This window comes from Apis cerana, linkage group LG1, assembly GCF_029169275.1.
Source record: "Apis cerana isolate GH-2021 linkage group LG1, AcerK_1.0, whole genome shotgun sequence".
NCBI classification, from domain to species: Eukaryota; Metazoa; Arthropoda; class Insecta; order Hymenoptera; family Apidae; genus Apis; species Apis cerana.
In genome coordinates this window covers 6009226-6030394 of record NC_083852.1, presented here as the reverse complement: position 1 = coordinate 6030394, position 21169 = coordinate 6009226, and the positions used below count along the sequence as shown (strand labels likewise).

General features: G+C 21.7%; 2 protein-coding genes across 6 annotated transcripts in view; one reads left to right on the top strand and one right to left on the bottom strand.

Moving 5' to 3' along the window:
- Window positions 1-779: 779 nt before the first annotated feature.
- On the bottom strand, window positions 780-14586 carry LOC107994931 (farnesol dehydrogenase). Of its 4 annotated transcripts, none has more exons than XM_062080245.1 (7): window positions 14528-14586; window positions 5094-5586; window positions 3363-3489; window positions 2798-2930; window positions 1867-2007; window positions 1232-1291; window positions 780-1151 (listed from the first exon to the last, which is right to left on the bottom strand). In XM_062080245.1, the coding sequence occupies exons 2-7, from the start codon at window positions 5386-5388 to the stop codon at window positions 1107-1109; spliced, it is 801 nt and encodes a 266-aa protein (XP_061936229.1). In that variant the 5' UTR covers window positions 5389-5586; window positions 14528-14586; the 3' UTR covers window positions 780-1106. The 4 variants fall into 4 exon arrangements, with proteins under 4 accessions (XP_061936229.1, XP_061936220.1, XP_016907583.1 ...); XM_062080236.1 differs by having other exon boundaries at window positions 14259-14585; XM_017052094.3 differs by having other exon boundaries at window positions 5094-5583; window positions 14259-14585.
- A 4836-nt stretch (window positions 14587-19422) lies between these two features.
- LOC107994929 (gamma-aminobutyric acid receptor alpha-like) overlaps window positions 19423-21169 on the top strand; it is a 44238-nt gene continuing 42491 nt past the window's right edge. Inside the window, exon 1 of one of the 2 annotated variants that reach the window (XM_028665259.2) lies at window positions 19423-19955. The gene's annotated coding sequence lies outside the window, so the exon portion shown is untranslated. The remainder of the gene's footprint in view (window positions 19956-21169) is intronic. The other variant, XM_028665260.2, reaches the window with a different exon arrangement.

Below are 21169 nucleotides of genomic sequence, written 5' to 3'. Positions count from 1 at the left end.
TACTTTTGAAATTCCAATGATAATCTATATTTCTAATGAAAAACATAATAATTTACAAGTTTTACATTTACAATGTAACCGTTGACAAAATTTTTTCTGATATTTAATATCTTTAATAATTATTAAAAAATATATTATTTTTCATTCTTAAATGAATTTATTATTTTTAATGTTAAGAAATAGATTATGTCTCGACACGTGTTTTATAAAAGACTCTCAATCTTTAATATTGAATCTTTAATATTGAATCTTTCTAGAAAAATCTTTGATTCTATAAAAATGAGTTAATAGGAATAATTAAAAATAAGTACTAAATAATATTAGAAAAATTAAATTATTATAACATTTATTCATATGAAATCATTATCAAAATTATTTTATATCAAAAAAGATTAATTTAAAAATAATTAAATTAAGAATTATTTTAATCACAATTTTTCTTGCAATTTATAAAAAGGATTTTTATTTAATAAAACAATAACTCAAATTACTGAATGAAAATAATAGCTTAAAATTTAATCGAAAAAAAAGATTATATCAGCATATTTATACCTGATATAAATGATAAATGACAAATGAGATATTTAAAAAGAAAATAAAAGAGAAAAGCTTTAAATTAGATTTTATTGTATACAAAGTTATAATCGTTTATCGATATTTTATCGATTTATCTAATAATTAATTAATTAAAAGATGAAATCAATTTTTTGTTAATGAATTAATATATGTAAAAGTATTTTTTTCACTTATATTTAAAAAAAATAAATGATTTCCTTAGATTTTGATCACGTAATTTTATTTATATTACAAAAATTTTACATAAATTATATATGTATGTTATACAATTGCAAAAATGGAAATAAGTATTATTATCAAAAACTATCTTGCATTATTCATTAAAATTATATATAATTTTTTAGCTTAATAAATTTATTCTAACATATAGTAATGTTACAACATACAAATAAAGTTTCAATTAAAAAAAGTGTGTGACAAGCAATCTATTATAAATCAAATCGTGTTTGTGTTTATTTACATTTTTTAATATATATTGTATAATGTCATTATTCTTTCATATTAATATTCTTTTCTTCAATATAATTAAATTATTTATTTTTTTCTTCGCATTTATTTGACATATTTGAAAGAATCTGGAAAAATCAAAATTAGATTTATTCATTAATTATATATATTCAATGATTTTAAAAAAATTTTAAAAATATATACTTACTTCTAATGCATGTTTCGGAACGAATGGTTCATTGTGTGGTATTAGCGTGATTTGTGGAATCTGTAAATATTATTTATGTATTAAGATTATCAATGTAATTAATAAAATTCATATTCATATTACATCTTTATATTTCTTCGTATATTTATAATCAGGCAATTTATGCTCAATTATTAAAAAAAATTAAAATTCAACAATCTATATGAATTGTCAAAAAGAAGAATTGTCAAGAGAAATAGACTATATAAATTATTTATATATATATATATATATATATATATATATATATATTCAACATTTATATTTCACACATAATTTAAAATATAAATGAAGAAAAATTCCCATTTTTTATAATTATTTCTTATATTTTTAACAATTTACAATTATTTAATCCTTATTAATTAATTGATAAAATATCAATTTTATTGATTTTTTTCAAAAATAAAATAAATACAGATAAAAAGAAAAAATTAATATTATTTCTTATTTGAGAGGAAAAAAAAAATTTAGATCAAATAGAATTAAAATAAAAATATAAGCAAAAATTATAGATATTTTTGTTACATTTACAAAAATGTTTCAAAATTATATTATATTTAGTTTTATTGAAATTTCATATAATTTATTCTACTTACTTCTATTCTTATTGGTGTTCCTAACGTATAAATTACTGCATCTGCGATATCTTCAGGTAACAAAATAGAATTTGGAATATTAAAATTAGATCCAAGCGCATTTGTCAACATATCCGTTATCACTGTTCCTGGTGCAATATTCTGAAATATAAAGTATATTACAATCATTTTAGAAATATAAAAATTTAATACATATATAATTTAATTTAATTTTTAATACATATATAATTTAATGTTCGTGATGAATAAATGATATTATAACAAAAATTTTAAAATTTGTCGATTGTACGAAAACTGATTGGATTCGATGTTCAGAATTGTATTTACGTTTATCTTAATCGATTTTTTTCAATCGTTCCAAAATATTTTTTGTTTCTAAATATCAATTCATATTTGTTACATTTGCAATTACAATGTACAATGAAATCTTTTTTTTTTATTTATAGTATAGTTATGAAAAAAATGTGATAATTTTTTGTGTTATAACGACACAATTTATATAAATAGATTTTTATAATTTAAAATAATTTAAACTATAAAATAACTAGTTAAATAGATTAGTTTAAAATAGAGCAATATAGTTAATAATTAATTTTTAAAAATAATTGGACGAATATTTTTTTTAATAATAATTAATGAAAAAATTAACAAAAGAAAAATAATTAATGAATAAAATAATCGGTTCTCAATCTCAATATTGAAATAAATTTTAAAAATTTTACTAAAAAACTTTAATGACAGAAAATAAATCGTATAGTAAGAAATTTTTGACAACAAATATTTTTCAATAAAGAATTATTCCACAATTGTTCTATAATAGTTGGATAATTATATACATGTTATTATATACATATCTGAAGATATCCAAAAAGCAAAGATTAAATCAAATCAAGTCGATTATCGTTGATATAAATAAATCATAATTGTTTACCGTGACTTTAATATCCAGTTTTTTCATAATGATTTCATTTCGAAGTTCCGAGCCTAAAGTACGTAGACCACTTTTAGATGCGCCATACATGCCCAATGGTATAAGAAGGGCATCGAGATGAGATTCAGATATACTATAAATCAATACAAATGTAAATGAAATTAAAATTTATTATTATAAAGATTGACTAATATTTGATTTATATATATAAAAAAAAATAAAAATGATAATCAAACAATACATTTTTTATATGATTGGAATATCACGATTCATGTGCAATATACATGATTGTATTTTCCACTTTTACATATAATTATCATATAAAAGTATCGTATAAAAATAAATTACATATAAAGAATCATATAAATTAATCAATAATGTTTATAATAAGTTGAGTTTTATTTATATTTGATTTAAAATCAAACATTTTTTATTATGAATGAAGATTTAATAAATAAGTATAATTTTTATAAATGATTAATTATGATAGAGTTTAAGTTTCGCGTAAGAATGTTATTTATAAAATAAACTTGAAGTTCGATCAAACAGTGAAAAGATTACTGACCTAGATATGTTGATTATATGTCCTTGTGCATTTCGTTTCTTGATAGACAATATAACTTCTCGTGAAAAAATTGCCGGTGCCAATAAATTAGTATCCAAGACACTACGATAATCCTCAGTTTTTTGATCTAAAAATAAATTCCACAAAAAAAATTATTTACATTATAATTATTTACATATCATGTACATATTCTAAAAAAAATACAAATATAATAATTGTAAATTTTTTTAAAATCTTTTTTTAAATATTTCTTCTTCATATTTATTATTATTTTTAAATTAATATTTTAAATAAATTAATAATTTTAAATTATAATCATCAAATTATTCATTTGTAATTAAATATAATGAAAAATGTACTTAAATTTTAAATGTACACATATGAGTAAAAATTCGCATAATATATATGTTACTATATATGCAACTGGTAGATAAAAATGAAGGCCATTACAGCAATTACAGTCAACAACTGCTACAAAACAACTTTAATGAAAGTTCCTTCCTTCGAGTTGAGAAAAATGGACGTACTCATATACGGACTGTTTTATAATAAGTAATATAATCACCAAAAAATATTTGTGAAAAGATAAATTTTAAATTAATAGATAATTTTTTGAATTTTATTCGACGTTTTATTTTTCCTTTTTAATTCGTATATTCTTTTGGATAAAGCTTAGATTAAAAAATAGTGAAAGTCAATTATATATTAAAGTTGAAGGTTGCTTGAGATTTTGTTGTTACATAAATTTAAAAAAAAATTAAGTAACTTTATAATATAAAGTTATAACATAGTATTTGGTAAGTCGTATTAAATAAAACGAACATTTTAATTTATTATGTAAAGAAAATATGAGTCAATGAAATAACAAAAGAGAGAAATTACATATTACGAAGCAACAGGTTGCATGTAGAAAATAATATCTGAAACAATTGTCTAGAAACATATAATCAAAAAAAAATATAGTATATGATTATTACATCATTATGTAATAAATGATTTTTTTGACAGATTATTAAAAAAGACTTTAAAAAGATTATTAAAAAAATTGTTATATAAATATTATTATGTAATTAATACTAAATTATAAATTAATATAAAATTATTATTTAAATCAATAAAATAATTATAAAAGATATAATAAAAATATAATCGTGATTTATAAATGATAAGTGATGTATATGCCATATGAATAAAATTTAATAAATTTGTAGTAATATCAAAAATTTTTATGTATTATATTTATTTATTATTGTATGTATTTAATTCTTTCGTAAACTATATGATTGTTCATTTATTTACAAAGGAAGAGATTATATAATTTTTTTATATGATCGCGTTTATTATTATCACTTACTATACTTAAATAACTTAACTATACTTAAATAAACTATCATTTAATTATAAAATTTATCTAATAAATTCTGAAAATAAGGCCGATACTTTATTCATCTAAAACAGATCTATTTCATATTTCTATTTCATATTTCTATTTAATCAATTATATCAATTTTGCAAAATGTAATAGCTTTATTTAAAAAATAACTATAATACTTTGTTTTCTATAATGCATGTAAATCGCATATGAAGTTTATTTATAGATTTATGTATGGATTGTTTCACTAGAAATCAAATTCTTTGAAATATAAATATATATATAAAAAAAAACGTAACAAAGTGTAATTATATTATATTTAAGAATAGACTTTAAATCAACTATAAATCGATAATTACCAATCAAAGCATTTAATCGGATGATGCCAGCATTATTTATCAAAATATCAGCACCTCCCAATTCCTTTTCGACCCATTTACATGCTTTCAAAATGTCTTCTTCTTTTGTAACATCACATTTAATTGGGAAAAATTTATCTCTTCCTAATTCGTCCGCAAGTTTTTCCAGTTTCTCTATATTTCTCGCCAGGCCGACCACTTTGATATCGTGGCTTGGCAATGCTCTCGCTATCGCTGCACCGATACCAACACTCGCTCCGGTCACGATCGCTACTTTTCCACGCCAACGATGCATCTTCCTATCATACAACACACTGACTACGCAGACCAAATTTTCTCTTCTTTTATAACCATTCAACTTGGCGTTGTATAGTCACGGATGGCTACATGCTAGTGCTCAGTGTAAAGTTACTAAGAACTGGAGTGGGGAGATTGTAAGTCTTACTGGACCGCCGCTCTGCCAATTGTTGATCAGCATTTTTAAACACAGCTACTAAATATTAAATATTAATACGTGAGACAAATTTGATTGAGAAAAATCGATTTAACAAAAGTTTTTCAAAAAAAATACAAAAGATGCAAAATACTCGGTTGAAATTTTGTTATATATATTTGTTATATATATTTGTTATATATATTTGTTATAAATAAGAGAATTTAAACTAAATGAAAAAAGCAAAAAAAATAAAATTATGAAATGAAATCATTATTAATTTTTTCATTTTGTATGAATATTTCAAATAAATATTTTTTGCAACAAATTTTTTACCATTATTTAACAAAATTGAGATACTAAATTAATAAATTAATTACAAAATATTGCACAATGTATATTATATAACATTTTCTTATCTATTTATAGAATTGATAACGCTTGCCAAAAAAATGAAAAGATAAGAAACCGAGATATTTATTTTTATAATAAATATATATATAATTATATATATATAAATTTATATATAGATTTATATTTTCAAGAATTTAAATATAACTTAATAAACTTAAAGTTATTGTATAAAAAAAAGATTAAAATTAATTAAAATTTCAACGATTAACTATTTTTTTTAAATTAATTTTAAAATTGATAAATCTTGAAAATTAATTTATCATCAATTTTTATAAAACATACTTCCGCAGATAATTTAATTAATTTTAATATTGCATTGTATTTTATAATTTATTTACTTTTTTCAAATTTAAATAAAAAATAAATATAAAATTTTTGATGATTTTTTGTTTTTCATCATTATTAATTCAATTCAACTTAATGTAAATGCGCCTTATTTTTACTTGATCGAAAATTAGCAAATGTAAATACAGTTCACATAGTTTGTGATATCTGTAACTTGAAATCTATTATTATATTATATATTAAAAAAATATTACGAAATATTTTATAATATATTTTATGAAAAATATATTGTATATTTATAGTATTAATTATATATATTTTATAATAAAAGTATACTTTACATATCATAATCGTTAATATTCATTATAGGAAATTTGTTATAATTTGTTATAATTTTCTAACCATAATTTAATCATATTTTGCTAAATTATTAGTTTTTTATATAAATGAACACGCACAATTCAAAAAAAAAACGAAAAATAACGAATAATTGAAGAAAGACAATATAAAGGTAATTATGGAGATATATGAAATATATATTAATAATTTGTTAAAACAGCTTCAAGAATAAGATTTTCGATTTTTAAAACTATATAAGAATCGAAAATATCGATTTTAAGTTAAAATTGAATTCGATCGAACTTTTGTTAAAAAGCTCTCATTTTTAGTATTAATCTTCGAGAAGATTGAAAAATATACAGTCGAAATCTGAAAGAAATCATTAGCGATTTCATTCGAAATATACTTATATGACTTTTAAATTATATTATATATTGAGGCTTTGAGAAACTTTTTTCATTTGTCCTTTTCTTTGTAACGAATGTTGGATTTTGCTTTTTGGAAGTTCTTTCCATTTTTAGGTTAAAACTGACAATTGAGTTCAATATGTTAATGAGTTTCAATATTTATAAGTCTGAAATTAAAACTTAAATTAAAACTAAGTCTTAAATTAAAACTGATTCATTTTTTACTGATATTTAATGCAAAATTTCTGTAAAAATATTTTTTTTAATGTAAAAAAAAATACTTAATTAAAAAAATATTTAAAAAACATGATAAATATTTTAATAATAAAGAAAAATTAGAAAATAAAATGAGAAATAATAAAGAATAAAACATTTAGAATAAAAAAATGTTTTATTTTTATTATAAATAAAATAACAATTTAACGCATAATCAAATTTATATAAAAATAATCTCTCTTTTTCTTCATTAAATCTCTCTCTTTCTTTTTCATTAAATTTTCAAAGAAAGAACTAAATTTATTATTCAAAACAGATGATATCTAAGATGGCTTAGGATAATGCTGCAAAAATAATATCGTTTTTCAAAGAGAAATTTATTGATTATTTGCCTTCTTTAGAAACAATTTACCTATATATACAATAGCTAGAATATTAATATGATCTTATTATCTGAAATGACTTTTATAGCCATATCAGTATCAATAGCAATTAAATTATTCTATCTGAAAGAAAATGCAAATATGTAAAACAGTTTTTCGAAAAAATAACGGACTTATCAATAGCGTAGCTTTTGGACTCATTCTAGGAAACTTTTGGTGCGGGGTACCGTTCAATCAAGAGGTTGGATATCAGCGTTATTAGATATTTGTATTCCTCTACTGAAGATTTGCAACTACGAGATCTGCAACTAGAAAATGGCAAGGATTTCAGAGGTACTAGTCTGGAGGAGAATCCTTAAAAACTTGCAAAAATTTCAAGAAGAAAGAATCACAAAACCAGAACCACAAGAACTTCAGAATTATAAAATCAGGACTACAAGAATATTGGAACTATTATCGGAAAAATTATCACAACAACAAAAACTTCGAACTCTAGTGACAGTGGAACGTTATTGACATATGGACTTTGCTTTTGATTGTCTAGTGAATCGAACTTGTCAATAGTAAATTCTGTAATAATTAATTTTATTATTATATTCCATAACTCCAGAAATGGGTTGAATCTAACATTTATGATATAAGTAATTGGTACTTGAACTATTTGAAGGTTAAGTGTAATACACATTTTTATTCTAGTGGTTAAAAATCGATATAAAGAGGATTTCAAACATAAAATAAGATTGAATATATGAGAAGAATATTTTACAATATTTTCCTATGCGTAAAAATCTCATTTTGTATTATTCTGCCAAAGATTGTCAAGGAAGAATTGATTCATATACGATGATGTTTTCTATCATGTTTCCGTGGAAGTAGTTCACAATTTCCGGAAAGAATATTTTCGCGTAGAAATCAGATCTTTGTTGCGAAGGAAATAATGTGAAAATTATTTTACACGCCTGAGAATTAGCATGAATTTTTCTGATATTTAAAATTATATTAAAATTTACTAGATCTTATTTTTTGAATAAAAATTATTTTTTAATATTTATGTTACAAATGAAATTTAAATTATATAAAATAATTTTAATTTTTTCAGATAAAATTCCAACAATCAATAATAAGGATAATATATCATTTTAATTATCTAGATAAATCTAATCTAATTTAATTTAATCTAATATGATCTACATATAGAAAAAATTTATATTAAAATACATGATGGAAATTTTTGTCAATTATAAATTTGTTTTTGAATTAAAAGAATACTAATTTTTTTTTATTTAAAATCAAGATAATATTATTATAATTAAAATTCCATATAAAAAACTAAAAATTCCATATAAAAAACGATGATTTAACATTTTATCTATGAATATGTTTTATATGTTATTTTTTAATTATCTCTTTATTTAATGATTAAAAAAACATTGTTTTTATAATAATTAGTGTTGAAATTATTCTTATGTGAATTATAAGAATATAATCATGTACATAATAAGAATATAATCATTTATATTAACATATATGAATATATATTAGGAAATTATATTACATAATATATGATGTAATTTTTGTGAACATAATATAAATTTTTCGTTTCATCGCTTTATTAAAATATATATTCTTATAACTATTTTTAATTATACTTAATTTAAAAAATTATATTTCAAATAAATTTTATTGGCATAATTAAAATAAAAAAAAATTAATATTATTATTATTTAAAAAAAAATGGCTGTAATAAAAATATCTATGTAATAAAAAAATCTGAAATCTTTTTCATTCTAAATGATTGGATGAATATTTAATTTAATATTAAATGAGTATTTTTATCCAAATAATACAAATATATAAATATATTATCTATACAAATATATTAACTAATATAACTAATATAAATATGACTAACATTTATTTTTAAATTTAATTAAAATAAATTTAGAACAAAATACGGAATACAATATTTAAATTATAAATAGATTTTAATTAAAATGATAATATGATAAATAAATAAATTTGCCGCACAATAAAGACAATTTTAAAATAATAATAGTAAAAAAAAAAAGTTATATAATTTCTGTTGTTCGAAACGAGAGCATAGGCAGAATGGAAGACAAAAGAGGCAGGTGTCAAGGACGACATCGACCTTCGAAACCTTCGAAAGCGTTCGCGATCAATCGTCACAAGTTTATCTCTATTTCGCTAGACTGCATTCTTGACTTACGATCGAAGCTGTGCCAGCAGATCGATGAGCATCTAAGAGATAAACAGCGGAAAAATATGAAGAAATATGGGCGAAAAATCGAGAAAATTTGAAAACTAAGATACATATTCGATCTAATATTTTTATACATATATTAAATATTTATATTATATTTATCATATTACATATGCATGTTTCGTTTGATAGAATATTTTCTATTAATATATTTATTTATATTTTATGTCAATTGAAAAAAAATATCTCATGAAATTAGACGTCAATAGGAAGATGAAGTAATTTGTATAATTTTAAAAATGATAAATCTCAATTTTTTAATAGCGACTGATTTATTTGTGAACAGATGAAAAAATGAAAGAATAGTTAAAAAATTATGAAAGTTACAAAGCAGCTTGTGTATTCTATAAAATTAAGAATCGGTTTCCACAGTTGAAATTTTTTCGAAAAAGTTGAAATTGAACGTATTGCTCAGAAAAACAAAAGAACACGAAGCAAAAATTCTGTTTATAAAAAAAAATGTATCTCGCATTATTCATTGCAAATTTTATAAATAAATTTCGATTATCAAATTTATAACAAAATCATTAATTAAATATTATATTTCGTGATAATATATAGTTTATCTTGAAATTATATTGAAAAAATAATTACAGATTATATTTAATTTTAAATTTTCAAATAATATTATTTCTTTCTATTTTTATTTTTTCAATTGCACATTAGTTTAGTTAGATAATTTTCAACCAATTTTAATTTTCATCGTATTAATTATTCGTTTATCAGTGGTAGAGACATTTTAAGATATTTTATTGGAAAGCTTGAAATGTAACACTTGCAGAGATATATAATCATATTCTTTTCCTTTTTTCTGTAACGGACGTTCACAAGTTCATTTTGTCAGATGATAAAGCCACATTGGTCGAGGATTCCCAGAGAAACAGAAGACTTTTGTGAACTTAGCAAACACGGAATATTGTAAATTAAAACCTTTTCGTTGCTTTCTCTATGAAGACACAGTTTTAAATAGTAATATTTATTATTTTGTTATTTTTAAATCTTTAATACACATTATTATAAAGAAAAGTTGTTTTATTAAATTTTATAAGTGATATATAGTTTCTTAATTGTTAAATTATTAAATGAAATTTTTTTTATTTGAGTTTTAACATTATTTCTTAAAAACAACTTGTTGTATAACACACTTTTTTTATGCAAAAATAAGATTTTATAAATAAGTTGATTATTATGCGACATAATATACATGATAAACATAATTAAATCATAGGCATTAATTAATTACTAATATTAGCAATGCCAATGTAGAAGAAAACTTCGAATTTTTTGTTAACAAGTTATAATAAGTGGAATTATTAAATCTATTTAAATCTTTAATTGTGAAAAATTAAAGCTTTGTATTTATTATTAAAACCAATTTTTTGTGCTTTTCTTTCTAAACAATGCAATGATAAAATAAAAAAAAGTTGATCTTCCTTCCCTGTTAATTTTACTCATCTTTTCAATCCAAACTCATTTCTAAATCTTTTTAACTTTTAATTTATTAACTACAAATATTAATAAGAAAATTAACAGTTATTAATTTTTATTTGTTAGATTATTATTTTTATGCAAATATTAATTTCTATATATTGTTTTGTGTGCATTTTAAAAATATTTTGTTAAGAATAAATTTATATATATAATTATAAATTCCAAATATAATTTAAATTTCACTTTTTTAATAGTTTCAGCACTTTCGATAATTTGAATTTCCAATTCTTTAATTTAAGTAGATTATTAAAGTAAACTAAAACTATAATATTATTACATTTTAAATTATTACATTCTCAATAGCAATTATTTGATTAAATTAACATAATAATTACTTGCGCAATAAATAAAGTTACTGACAACTAGAGAATTGATAAATATCCTTGAAAAATGCCTTTCATATTCCATCATCATTATTTATTAATTTTGTCCACGCAATAATACTTTTTTATCGAAAATAATTAATGAAAAGAAAAACCAAAGTTTACAACCATTTAGAATCTAATTAGTAAAAATTAAAATTAGTATTCAAAATTATTATAATTAATCATTATAAAAATCAATTAGTGATCAGATCTCAATTAGAAGAGTAATAAAAGCGCGATCAAGCATTGGAGAATTTAATTAATCGTCAATCATTCAATCAGGAAACAGTTAGAAATCGTTCAATTAATAAATTCATAAATAAATTGTATACGACAATGGATAATTTTTCAATATTCAAAGTCATTTTAGACTTTAATATTTTTGTACAATTAAATTTTTAACAAATGTATGAACATACATAACAGTCTACTACAAAAATATTATTATTATATTGTCATTTATAAAAATTTCTAATTAACAGAATAATCAAATTTATAAAATTTTATTCATTTGATTATACTTGTCATTCGTAAAAATTTATTTTATTGCAATAATATTAATTTAATTAGAGATTAGAGATTAAAAATTTTTCGCGAAAATTTCGGGTCGAATAAACTTAGAGAAATTAAGAGAAAAGTGAAAAAATAAGAAGAAAGAAAATTTTTTTTCTCACATTTTGCATACCTCACACGTGATTTTCCGTAGAGGAGACTTACTAAAGATTTAGTATCTGTGGAAAATTCCTGGTGGCAAAATCGAACGTTTTCAAAAGAAAAATTTTAAGTGGAATTTTTTGATGCTCTTTTTTCGTGCGATGCTCGAAATCGAAAAGTTTTGAAAAGTTTTGTTTTGAATGTAATCGAAATGTTTAAATATAAATAATAAAAATTAAATTAAAATTAAATTAATTAAAAATTAAATAATAAAAAATTAAATTTTTTTAAAAATCATTCTTGTTTTTCAAAAAGAATTTGTCATCATCATTATCATCAATGTTAAATTGATATATCATTTATGTTTAAATATGCGTGAGAAATAAATCCATTAGTGTATGCATAATGAATAAATGCATTGAAATGAATGATGTAGCATTTTCATAGTCTTTTTGCTAACATAAATTGTTTTTTGTTTCACAAATATGAAAAAATTTTCATATTCATTGTTTGTTCAGCTAATATATTTGCTTTGCAAATAAAAAATATTAAGAATTACACATTATATATATATATATAATTAATATATATATATACATATAATATATATATATAACTAATAATAATAATTAATATTTATATTTTAATAATTATATTCAGTTTTTATATAAATAATTTAATATAATAAAAAATAAGAAAAAAATATTTGATAAAAATTGAACATTTGATGTCAATACATTAAAAATTAAATAGTTTCATTCGAAAAGAACTATATAAAAAATTGATTTTTATGTATATATGATCCATCTAATAAAAAGTTAATATATCATTTTCTTATCTTAATATTACATTGTATATTATATATTTTTTATCTACAATATTTTTTTAATATTAATGAAATAAAAGAATTAATAAATTTATTATATGATCAAATGATGTGATCTGTTCATTTATCAGAGATTGCAATTAAAATTTGTTATTTGTTTCTTTGCAAGATAAGGCATCTATTCACAACTACTTTTTCATACAATACGAATCTTCAAATGCAAAAAAATTCTTTCAAAATAAAATCAATAAATAAAATATTTCAAATAATAAGTTATCATTTATTCATTCTTTTATATTTGTATTGTAGAAGTTAAATTCCAAAACCAAAATATCCCAAAAATCAAAAGTTATTTTAAAATGAAGACAGAAATTAGAATAAGTAAAAGAAGATAAGTCTACGTTTCAAAATATTTCTTCCGGTTTATTCTTTGATCAAATTAATTTATATTCGACAAAACGCGATAAAACATCAATATTTTAAATAAAATTAATCAGTACTCGATTTAGAAGCGAAGAACGGAAAGTGGGGTATACTCGAGATCGTAGAAAAGCATCGAAACCACTTCGCAAAAGTTCTTAGGTAAAGAGGCTTCAGCCGAGCAAATTCGTATTCAGCTTACATTTCTTTTTTTTTCCTTTTTTTACACCTTTTTCTTTTTTCCTCTATTTTTTATAAATTTAATATTTTTACACGTATTGCATACTTTTTTCAAAAAAATAAGAAAAAAATGGAACAAACTTTTCGCGGCATTTTTAGAAATTTAAAACATAAAATATATACAATGATTCGCATTAATATTAAGATACATTAAAATTTGAATGTTTCAAAATATTTCTTTATTTGAAAATTCATTTAATTAAGATTTAATAATCTAATGATAAATTATTATCTATATAATTATCATCATATAATTTATATTGTACTTTAATCCAAATTAATAATTTTAACACATACAATTAATCTCTTAATAATTAAATAATGATTTAACCTATAAACATACACTCAAACTCAAATAAGTAAAATAGGTAACATTAAATAATAATTAATGTAAACATTTACTTAATTTACCTAAACATAAATTTTCGTGTAATACTTTCAAACCAATTTATCTCCACTTTCATCCCTCAAATTGATTTCCTTTTTCTATATTCCTTTTCGTCCAAAAGACGATAAATTTCATCATTGAACCTTTTCGATTGTCTTAAAGAAATTCTCGTTTCTTTTCCTTCTTAAAGAGAGTAGAATATCCTTTTATGATTTCTCAGAAATTTCCGGGTTCATTCCACTTTCAATGAAAATTAACGGAGATAAAACTTAGCGTAAGTTAAATTGCTTACTTGATTTTATTGTATAATCCTTCTAATTGCACTTAACTTTCTATGAAATACACGGTTTATGCTAAATATGTTGCGCATGTTCAGTAATATATAAGCGATTTGCTCAATCACGTGATTCTATTTTCATTTCTGATTGGCGGATTTCGTTTTAACTTATCCAAGTCAGCATAAAAATAAGTCGGAATATAACACGTGTTCAATCAGCAAAATTTTGTAAACTAGTGTATTTTCTGTAAACTATTAATTTTCAAAAATGTCATTTCTCAATATATCTAGTTCCATAGATACTACAATACCAAGCAAGTGATTCGGTAGCAAAACAAGAACTGTGTGCGCCAAGCTTAACTCTGTATATGCAGGTTAAGAGGGAAATTCTTTCCTTGAAGTTTCGCGGATGCAACCTCGAATATAGGTTATCGGGGATGTAAGGCGAAAAGAGGGTGGTCGTGTTGAGGTCGAAGTCAGAGTGCAAGTAGAGAAAGGAGAAGAAAAGAGAATGAAAAAGGGAGGAAGAATCGAAGGTGGGACAAAGAAGATCGCGAATATTGCTGACGGTGCCATCTTGAAGCACTCTTCATGCGGAGTTTCTTCGTTTAACTGCTGTGTTTCAAGAGACATCCTTGTTTTTCACCATCCATCTTTTATCGCACTTTCGATTCGATCTGCTCGGATACCCGACCAAGAGTATACGGATGATCCGGAAGTAATGACAAGATCTTACCAACGATTCTTCAACACCTATGAAATACCTTTATGACTTTTTCAAAACTTTATCCAACTTAATATATAACGATGATGAGTTTTGGAGTTCAAAGGATTTATCGATAGTAAAAGTTAGTTTGAATATTTTTTAATTTTTTCTTATTTTTAATTATTCGTTCTTTGGTTTTAGAGAATCAAATTTATCATTTTTAATTGTTCTTTTTGATGTATTTTTTAACGTGATTCCTTTTTATTTTAATATCATTTTCTAAATTCTATATTATGTAATGTATTTTATATATATATATTATATAATATGATAAAAAAATTCATAATTTTTGTAGATTGGAAAATTTTTATTTTATTCTTACTTTATTTTTTGACAATAATATTTATATATTTGTCATTTTGTTTTTTTATATTTTATATTTTATATATTTTATATATTTCGTTATTATATTTATTTCGAAAAATAAATATTGTATTTTTTTCTTATATAATTCTTATTGGCAACTTAATAAAGAAAATATTGAATCAAAATAAAATTAAATGAATGAATATAAATATGAATATTATAAAAGATGATATTTATAACATTATACATAACAGTATATTGCTTATTACACAAGGAAGATCCAGATTCCACCAACGATAAAAATATATTATCAAGGAAATGATTTTCAACACGGATTACTAGATAGTCGGATTTCCTGAAATTTTAAATGAATCCTGCAAGCAATCCTCTGATTGATAGTAAAATATGATAAAGGTAAAATATTCTTATCAATATTAATCAAAATAAATCTGATCCTTCAAATTATTAATTAAAATTATAAATATATATATAATTATATAATATTATATAAATTTTAATCGATAATATTTGAAACAAAATTAAAAAGAATATCAAATATATGAAAAAAAACTATAAGAATTGTTAACATTTTGCATACAAACGGTTATAAATCCAACAATTTCTATAAAGAAAAGAACGTGAAACGAAACAAGGCAATATTTTACGATCAAAGCTTCCGTTCGATATCGTGTAAATTTTCATTTCTTTTGATGTATGATATATTTGATATATTATATAAAATAAATTCAAATAATCAAAATGTAACATTCAAATAATCCTCTATTTCAAAAAAGAAAGATTTTATCGAAGAAATAGTTAAGATACATATATGTATATATATGTATATATGTATATATGTATCTTAGGAATAAATAGTAATCCAAAAAAAATTCTTATTTTTTACTAATCGTAAAATAAATATTATACAGAAATTATTAAACAAAAGCTTGATTTTTTACAGCAATATTAATGAAGGAAATTCATTACACAAAATTCTAACGAATATAAATTATATTTATTGTGAAATATTGTAACAGGTAATGTTAAAATATTACTGCCACTTTATTATACATTTTTAAAAATGATAATAATTTTATTTTATATTTTATTTTTTATTTCTTTTCTTTTAAGTAAAATTTTTAAAAATAGAAAAAAACTTGATAAAATCGCAAAAAAGAGAAATTCAGAAATATTTCTGATCACAGCTATGTCTTCAAAATATTAAAAATGATTCTCTTTTTCATCTCTTTTCTTTTTTAAAAATGCTAGAAAAATTGAAAAATTATTAAATTTGAAAATCATTCGATGAAATTTCTCATGAAGTAATCATTGTAACAAGAAAAATATAAAAAATGAAGAAAGATACATAGTTATCTTCTATTTCTTCAGAAACGATCAGGCCAAATAACTAGACTAAAGGAAGAAAAGATGAGAGATCGATTTCCGGATTAAATTACCGATTCCTCGAGATGTTGGTTGGAAGGGAAAAAAGACTACGTAAATAGTACTAAGTAATCAGTGGCAACCTCGATTCGAGAAATATGGTCCCCTAGCTTCCTCCATTAATAAGACGATAACGAGGCATTAAATCGATACAAGTGTCCTTTATATTTCTTCTTGTTTCTATTGAAGATAATTTTATTAGAAATAGCAATCAGTGTTGTGAAGATTTATTAACAGTATGTATTTTATATTATGTTATGTGACACGATTATCAAGATTATAATTGCTTACACTGAATATATTTTTTATTACATTTTGAAGATGAATATTTCTTATGTTATTATTAACTAACTTTAAATGTATGAATATATATAATATACAAAAAACTATGATTGATGAAATTATATGTGAAAATATGAGATACAAAAAATACATACAATATCATAATTTTTAAATTGATGAAACAGATCAATTTTCTTTCAATTCTATTTCTGCTATAGTATTTTCTTCAAACAAATTAAATTATCTGTTATCTAAAAACAAGTTCTAAAGTTAAATTAATAAATTAAAAAATTCCAATACATTATGTTGTGTCAAAAATATTGATCTTTATCGAGTAAAATAAAAAATTATCTTTTATCGAGTATATTTAACAGGTATTATAGTTGCTCTTAGATGAAATTTCGATCGATACAATGGAGCTTCAGGCGATGATATTTAACGATTTAATTAAAAGAGTGCAAAAGTGTAGGTCTAGCAAGAGAATATATTTAAGAAGAGAGCCAAAGAGGAAGAAAAAAAAGGATATCAGCGATTTTAGTAGACGATAACCGCGCTATCAATAAACCATTGAGAAACAAAGTTCCTCTTCGCTTTGACAATTAGCTTTTAACGTTTTTCTATCTATCTAAATTTTTTACAGCGAAACTTTACGATATTAATATACTGATTCCGTTCATTCTCGTTCCTTTTAAGATTATTTTAATATACATCAAACGATGTTAATTTTTTTTTAATTAATTGTGAATTGAAGTGTTCATATGAAAGTGAGATAAGTTCTATTGTATGAGAAAAAGCAATTAATGTTTTATTTTCTATTATTTTCATTCTATTTATTAAATCATAGAATCACGTGGAATTTAATAAGTTCATTACATTCTATATTTCTAAACATTCTAAAATATATTATTTATATGTAATATAAATTAATATTACAATTTATTACATTATTATATTATATTATACATACTGTGTAATAACTACTTTACTGTATAAATTAATTCTGTGAAGAAACATATATTTGTATTGCTTGTGGATAATTTGTATTGTTTGTATCTTTTATTTTTTTAATATTCTAGGCTATTAAAAAATCTAAAAAAATTCTGGAATACTCTCTACTTAGTATATAATTGTCCAATCAAGTATTTAAAATATTTATCAACAAAAATCAAAATTGAAAAATTCTATGATATTCGTTTTTCATTCTTTTTAATATTTTTTTTCTTTTTTTTATATTTTCAGTAAAATCTCTTTTCCGGCGAATGGTTTGTCGGATTTTAATAACTTCCGTTCACAGTCTGGTATCGATAATCCCATTGTCGAGTGGGTATCGAGAAAACTCGAGACCGGTGAATGAAGCACCGTAGAACCGCAGGAGACTGCTAATGCACTGTCAACAATGGATCAGTCTCTCACCAGAAGAAATCTCTTCCTACTGCAATGAATTCGAACTCTGTTGACTTCGATTACTTCGCATGCAAATGCCATCACGTCTCTACATAGACTGTAATTTATTTTTAATCAACTTTATTATCATATGACATACTGCCCTCTTTTATATTGTATGTATATTAATTTAACATTTAATTAAATTTAAATTTAAATTGTGTCTCATTAGATGATATAATATTTTGTTAATTTGTATATATATTTATAGTAGTTGATAAAGGAAATTCTATATATTAAAATATTTTTTATTAAGAAAACAAACAAATCAGAAATTTAATAATTTATATTATCGATATGACACAAAATTTAAATAATTTAAAATTAATAATTCGTCGAATTAATCAAATTTTTCTGTTATAGATTCCTATATCATGCAAATTTCTATAATGCGCCAAAGATACGACTACTGATATGATAAGATTGCAACTATTGTTTTCATGCAATGGGATTCCTCATATAACGCACGTTATATACGTTATATATGTATATTTTTTTTTTTAATTAATAAATAGATATATTTATTTCTAGAAAGAAAACTATTCTATTTGATAAAATATGAAAAATAAAAATTGACGTGACAATAATTCCAAACAACTTTATATTATTCATATTATACGAGGAAAATTTTTATACATGATTTCTTATAATTTATACAATGCATAACTGTCTACTATAATAACAACAAAATTTTTCTTCAAAATATTTCAGATTACTCATCTCGTTTTAGAAACAAAATCAAAACAGAAGACGAAAAAATGGAAGGAAAAAAAAAAAAGAAAGTTAACGATAAATCAATTCTTGATCAATTCCTGAAAATTGGAAAGAGACAAGAGGCGCGAGAATAAGTAATAAGAGTAATAGTAAGAGGGAAAGCGCAGCGTGGCAAGTGCGGAGTTGCCACCCTTCGTCAGCTGTCCTGTACGAGGCAGCCAGTACGCGTCGTGGCTTCGCCACGTGCTTCTCGTCTCGTTGGAAATTTCGCGTTCACTATTTGTCTGATTATGTTTTCATTTTCTCTCGTCTTATTCTTGTGTTAATTTGTTGACTTACGATGATGCAATTCCGTGATGCAATTCGTAAAGAAAATCTTGATATTTTCACAATCGGTGATTATTCCGCTCTTGTGACCATGTGACCAATGCAATTGTCATGTATTTGCTATGGATATTTTTGCATGTGTATTTTGAGCAAACATATTAGGTGAGTCTGAACTTTTTTTTCTAATTTTAATTTTTTTTTTTTGTGTATGTTATATAAAGGCTAAAGATTAAAATTAATTAAAAAAAAATTAAATTGTATTAGATAATTTTTAAATAATATTGTAGATATGATATGAAATATATAAATTATTTGTTAATAATTGTGAAGGTTATATATATGAGAAGATAGATAAAAATGGAGAGATAAAAATAATCAAAAATATACAATGTTAGATTTATAATTTCTATATAATATTTTTATATGCATAGTATAAAATATGTAAATTGTTAGTTACGAATTGTTATTAGTTGTATAAAGATGCTTTTTCTTAATTTTGATTTGTCAATTAATACAAAATTGAAATTGTGAAATTTATTATTGAATTATTGATTAATTAATTGTATATTAATTAATTAGTTTGTCGAATTAATTTATTTTATCGTGTTGTTATCAAAATAAAAAAAATTTATTCTTACGCATTCATTGATATTCGTGATTCATTATTAAAAAAAAAAATTAGGGAGCAAGTTGAAAGTGAATGTGACGTGTAAAAATGATAATTATTTACTGACACGAAATAAAATAATTGGATGAAAGAAAACGTAACAGATTCTTCTCTTTATTTAAATTTTAATTTCCAAAAAATTATTCTGATTAAAATTAATGTCAAAGATTATTTATTTTAAAATATAATTTATACGGTTTTTAAAAGTATTTAATTGAAATTTAGATATTTCAATTAATAATTTTAAAAAGTCATGAATTTTTAAAACATTAAAAGTAAATATAAGATATTGATTCTTAAAATATGAAATGAAAATTATCAACGATTTTTATAATTGTATGAAATATTACAAAAATTAGACTTCTTAATCCATGGTGACAAGAATTTCATTCTCCATTTGTTGGGTAAAATTGTCCCTTACTTTCATTGAAGATGCTTTAAAAGTTTGGAAGAGTGCATCTTCGTACCACCAAACACGAAAAAAGTTTGATACGTATCTTAATTCGCAGAGCTTAGAAAAGTTTTGAAAGTTGAAATAAGTTACATCTTTATCCCATAGCCTTGTCAGATCTTATGGTTGATATGTTTCAAATTTTTGTGACCTGGATTAAATCGAATTATATTAGATTAAAAAAATTAATTAAACTACAAAATTATATTAAATTATATCTCATTATTATTATTATTAATTATCAATTCATTTTGTAAA